The sequence below is a fragment of the Poecilia formosa genome, unplaced genomic scaffold, assembly GCF_000485575.1.
Source record: "Poecilia formosa unplaced genomic scaffold, Poecilia_formosa-5.1.2 Scaffold342, whole genome shotgun sequence".
NCBI classification, from domain to species: domain Eukaryota; kingdom Metazoa; phylum Chordata; class Actinopteri; order Cyprinodontiformes; family Poeciliidae; genus Poecilia; species Poecilia formosa.
The window spans coordinates 208014-214013 of record NW_006800281.1 but is presented as its reverse complement, the minus strand read 5'-3'; the positions used below and the strand labels follow the sequence as shown (position 1 = coordinate 214013).

General features: G+C 38.1%; 1 protein-coding gene across 4 annotated transcripts in view; it reads left to right on the top strand.

Moving 5' to 3' along the window:
* Positions 1 to 820: 820 nt before the first annotated feature.
* Positions 821 to 6000, top strand: part of myh10 (myosin, heavy chain 10, non-muscle) — a 68797-nt gene continuing 63617 nt past the window's right edge. For all 4 annotated transcript variants that reach the window (XM_016661764.1, XM_007574008.2, XM_016661763.1 and 1 more), the window contains exons 1-2: positions 821 to 1007; positions 3651 to 4034. In XM_016661764.1, coding sequence (XP_016517250.1) covers positions 3690 to 4034 — 345 coding nt within the window. In that variant the 5' untranslated portion in view covers positions 821 to 1007; positions 3651 to 3689. The remainder of the gene's footprint in view (positions 1008 to 3650; positions 4035 to 6000) is intronic.

Sequence of the window (6000 nt, the reverse complement as noted above, 5' to 3'; positions counted from 1 at the left end):
TTGTCAATTTACAAATTTACAACTTCTTAAAAGAAAGCAGAGAAAAGTGTTTTTTCTTTTAATCGTGTTTTTTCTGCTTTCATTTTAACATCTCAGTAATTCAGTCTACATTCAGCAACATACAAAGTATAGGGAGAATTAATATCTTACAAACAAACAGTTTGCACAAACACTGATAAAAGTGTTAGTTTTGCATCCCAAGAGGACTGTACTGTCAAACAAGGTGGTGGCAGTATCTTGTCTCTGTTGCTGCCAGTGATACTGGTGCATTTCATGTGGTTATAAAAAGCTTCCTGTCAAAGTACCACCAGATGGTTGAAACATGGGCTTCAATTGTGTGCCCAGGACAAAAATCCCAAATAAACATCAAAGCTGGTTTTGAATTTTGAGAAAGAAGACTGGGCCTGCTGCAGCCTTTACTATCTCTAAATGATACGGCAGACTTAGCAAAGAAGACGTTTCAAAATAAGTTATGTGTGTCTGGTGCTTTTTTGGTTAAAATAAGTTTGTTATTTATTCACTAAAATTAATGAGCTGCAGAACATGTAACCAGAAATTTTACTCAGAATAGCAATATAACATTATGGTGTGGTAAAACGTCTCCTAAAATTATTTCCCCCCAAAAAATGTAACTGAGTACATGTAACTAGTTGCTATCCACCTCTGTTTCGTGCGGTAACTATCAAACTTTTAGCACAGAATTCCACTATTTCTTCTTTAACCAATCATGACACGGCAACGGACTTTGACAGCCAATCAGGATATAGATTGGCATTATGGGCGTTTCGTTGTAGAAAGAATGCAGTGCGGCGGTGCGGCGCATCCATCCTCCCGGTCCGGGTAGAGTTCGGTTGAGAAGGTGCTGGATGGTGGTGGGGGGTGTACCACTGATGAGAGAGCGGCCGAAGGAAGGGGACGCTTTAGTACGCGCTGAAGGACTGTAACGTTAATTCACTGGAAACCGACCAGAAACACCAGGGCAGAGTTTCATCCATCTCTCGTGTGCGGTAAGTTGCGGAGAGGAGCCCGGGCCAGACGTTATTTTTTTCTGGGATGTAGCGGCTAGCAACAGCCTCCGTTAACGTTAGCTAGCGGATTATTGTGCCATGACTTTTTAATGATGGAGGACCTTCAGCTTTGCTAATGTTAGCTGGCAACTCAAAGCCAACGGCTTGTTTCTAGCTTTAAAATTTTTTTTTTATTTTTGCTTAAAGAAGAAATTTATTGTTTTAAGAGCCGGTGTGGACGCGACGTGGTCATTGTCCTGCTTTTATCCTGAGCCAGACGTCTTTGAGCCACCCACACCCATGATGGGATTTGCAAGAGGAGGCTGAACAATTCATCCTTAACTCCTGCTTTTTCCTCGGTATTTTCTACTTTATTGTAATATCTGGTAATATGGTTCATTATGGTGATAACCCCCCTCCAGTTGGATCCAACAGTTGCATTTGACTGGAAATAAACTGAGTTCTCGCAGGCATCTTTTGGAGCGGCTGGGATCTGAGGCAACTTTGAGCTAACGTTAGCGAGCTAATTTAGCCGCTGCAGCTGTTTGGCCTGTCCAGGGAGGAGATCAGGCCGGGGAGAGAGGTTTTCATTCTTTTTCATTTGCTAGATGTTAAACATTTTTACTTTGGTGCAAAAATTAGCAGTATATTTGTACCGTTACATAGAAACATGTGAGATGAAATTGACTGAGGGGGGATGCTGACAGACAAAAGCCAAAAGCCAAACTGATCCACCATCCTGTGACCTGACCCAGATTAATATCTAACCCCTGCCTCATTTCAACATGGGATCAGGCTGCATGTTAAAATATATCTGATTATGCTTTTTGATATAGTTTAGAATTATATTACAAAGGCAAATGCAAACTAAGCCCTATTTCACTTTTATAAACACTGAAATTGAAACACTTATTACACATCTTAAACATTTATTAGGAATGAGTTTTAAGTTTGATTCAATGATTTCATTGTTGATAAATGAAAAATATTTTAACATTGAAAGGAATTGTAAAGTTTTCTTACTTTGTAAAAGTGTAAAAGTAATCTTCATAGTTTGATTGTAATGTTACCATGGTTACATTGTGACTCCACGACTTTGGTTTGCCCATAAACGCATCTCAGCAAAAAATAATCAATTATCTCTGCTTCTCTGCTTGCTTTGGGCTTCGCCTCTTCTTGCAGATCCAATCACATCTGGATTAAAATGCTGTTATTGGTGCTGATATTCTGATCAGAACCATATCAAGTTCTGCTTAAGCCTCATACGACCTGCCAGGTTATAAAGCACACTGTATGGAAGCTTATTGCTGCAGTCAGTGCTGTATTTGTGTCCTCTGTGGGTTATATAAGTAGCCAGCCATTGTTTCATCCAGTTATACTCGTCATTACTTATTAATTATTCTTTCGTAGATGCAACAATCAGAGATCTTTGTGGCCTTTTACATGTCACTGATTTTATAAAGCTCTCGCCTGTACGTTTTGTTTTCTCTTTGAGAAATATAAATAGTAACAGGATAATTTTTTACTAAATAACCCCCTCAACTTTTATAGAAAAAGAACATTCTCAGAAATGACTCAAACTAAAGGTTATTTTAGTCATCGATTATTTTGATGAAAACTTTGGCACATTCTACAGATTTTTCATTGAATGACTTCAGCATTTTTTACACAGTATAAGAAGAACACTAAAAGATGCGAGTAATCAAATAGTTTAATAATTAAAAAAAGAAAGAAACTAAATATTTTGCCTAAAATGCGATAACATTCCTTTTGTGAATTTGGACCAGGTGAATCTAAAACTACGCCACTTGAGGAGTTTTGGCTAAAACATATTTACAGACAGATTTAAAAAAAATCTTAAATGTAAAATGCATATTTATTTTGTACAGAATTACTGTTGTGAATATTTTGTTTTTTCTTGACAAATGATCTTTTTTGAATCTATTTACTCCAGTTAACGATTAATCGACTGCTAAATTAGCTGCAGATTTTTACAATGACCGATTCATGATGATTAATCCAATCAATGTTCTTGACACATTTTCCATGTGGATGTGCTTAAAAATGCAACCTGCAAAAACTTGCTAAGATCGTTGGTAAGTGCGCTGTGCCAGTCATCCATGTTTTTGTGTTAAAAAATGTTAAGTTGATAAGAAATTTGAAATTATCACTTGGTTATATTATTGGAAGACATTATTAACAATATCTACAAAGTCTTAAAATAGGCGAACATAAAGAAATGCAATGAATATAAATGTTTTTTACTACATCCTGATTAAAGTGACTAAAATTGTCAATTTATTCGCTGAAGTTGTTAGTTTGTAAAGATAGGCAGTGGTTACAGACCTCTGGTGAATAAAAAATACATGTACTATTCTGCATATAATACATACAACAATGCTTAGCCTGGTGTGGCGCAAGTAAAGCCTGGTGGCCTGCCAGGCTTATAATACACTGGGGGAAACTACCTGAGATGTAATGAAATTCTAGTCTTTCCTGGACTTTATTCTTCAAGAATCCAGTCATCTGCTATTAAATGTGACCTCTCAAACTGACCTTTGGCAGTTTTGATATAAATCAAAGCTGCATCCTCTTTAGTGTGGACGATAAATCGAAGAACCTTCGTTTTTCACTTCCCTGCAGGTTGCCCCAGATTGCCGTGCTTCTGGTTTTCCAGCAGCAATGTCACAGAGGAGTGGGCAGGATGACCCGGAGCGGTACCTCTTCGTGGACCGTGCCGTCGTGTACAACCCGGCAGCTCAGGCGGACTGGACCGCCAAGAGGCTGGTGTGGATCCCGTCGGAGCGCCACGGCTTCGAGGCAGCAAGCATCCGCGAGGAGCGCGGGGATGAGGTGGTGGTGGAGCTCGCCGAAAACGGGAAGAAGGCGGTGGTCAACAAGGACGACATCCAGAAAATGAATCCGCCCAAGTTCACCAAGGTGGAGGATATGGCTGAACTCACATGCCTGAACGAGGCATCGGTGCTTCACAACCTGAAAGACCGATACTACTCCGGCCTCATCTATGTAAGTACAAGGAGAATTAAGATCTAATGGACGTATCAGGGTAAGATTTCATGGAATCGTTGCAATCCACTTGGATAATAACTGCATGATTTGCTTCTGAGCTGGCAATGCTTCCAGCTAGCACTACAGAATAAAGTGGATATAAATTATAAATGCATAGAATCTTATTTTAAAGTCCATCTAGCATGCTGTCAGCTTCCTGATATGGATTCTTTTAGGATGCTTCTCTTTTTAACGTTTCCACAGAATGCTCTGGCAGACAGACACCCTGGTGCCTGCTCCGGGCTCAGAGGGGATTCAGCTCCCATCTGCCCCCGGGGCAGCAGCAAAACGAGCTAATCAAAGTTTATGGGTGATCAGGACATGTTAACATTCACATTGCTTTAAAGCTGCAGTATGTAACTTTAATAAAAAAATATATTTTTTTACATATTTGTTGAAATATGTCACTTTGTTGTGACAGATAATCTGAAAAAATCCAACTCCTTTGTCGTCTCTCAGCGCTCACTATATTATCTAGAAACAACCAATCGGAGCTCAAAGGAGAGTTTTAGTGCTGTCAATCATCCTCGGTGTTACGCTGCTCATCCCTCCCTTTCAGTCCTCCTCTGACTCTGCTACGCTTCAGCTAGCAGATCCTGTTATGAGTGCTCAGGCTAGTTACCATGGTGAACAAACTGTTTTCCTGGAACTGTAAGTTGTTTCTCCACAACTAGCACTTTTAGAAGCGAGTACTTTAGGTTGATTGACAGCACTAAGGCCCTCCTCCTGGCTCTGATAGGTTGTTTTTGGTCAGTAGTATTGAATTTCCCCAATAGTAGAGAGGAAGAAGGTAGGTGGAGGACATTGATCTTTTTACAGATATTATACTGTCACAACATGGTGATTGTTTTAATAAATATGCAAAAAAACATATTTTTATAAACATCACATACTGCAGCTTTTAGTAGTTTGAATAGGGAGTAAAGGGTGAAGAGTTTAATGAATGTCCTGTAATTTTATACCTATCAATAACTCTGTTATTATTGGAGATTAATTGATTTATCTCTGTTTTCTGTAGAGGTTTTTATCTCTTTTTCCACCTGATTTCATAGGTGCTCTGTTCAGAATAACTGACCTTTAAAGCAATTTATGTTATCTGTAAAAATGATAAATTCCCTCTAGATTTTTCCATCACTGTTAAAAAAAAAAGAAAAACTGGTCAAAGATGGAAAATATTCCTTTAACATTCCCTCTGGCATTAACACTCTTTTCAGAGGAATGTGGACTTAGAAAAATAACTTGAGGAAAACTTGAACTATATAAATATAAACCTGAAGTCTCTGTTTTTCTCCAGTGTTGAGTGATGGAGTCGGTGACTGGTGTGTTGTATTCAGTGAAAACTGGAAACTTGGAGCTTTCTAATATTCATGTGAGGGGAGAAATAGAGGGGAAGTTGCATTTTAAAGTCTGGTGAAGTTTTCTAAAAAAGCAGGAAGCACATTTTGTATACTATTAGAAAATCTGGTATTGGTAAACTGGTGATGATGATATCAGGTGCTTTCTTCTTCCTCTCCTTGCCATTTGTGTTTCTTAAACTCCATGACATTTAGCATTTTGAGAAATATCATTTGTGTGAACATCTGCAGCCAGGAGACTTTATTTAACTGCCTAAACATTACATTAGAATAAAAAATTAAAGTCCACAAGACTATAAATATATAATCCAACTATTATTGCACTCCAATTAGTCCTTTGCGATGTGAATATTGCACACACTGATATTGCTTAGACGATATAATTGTGATATATCATGCAGCCATGATGAGATGATCATTTTTTCTGGTTTTATTTTTTTAATTTTTAATTTTATTTTTATCTGGTCAATCATTTCTAGAGCTGTATGATTTCAGGATTGTATGTAATTGAGACGCTACTGCTAAAAATTGAGATGATGTTGATTATGACATGTTTTATAATGTATTTG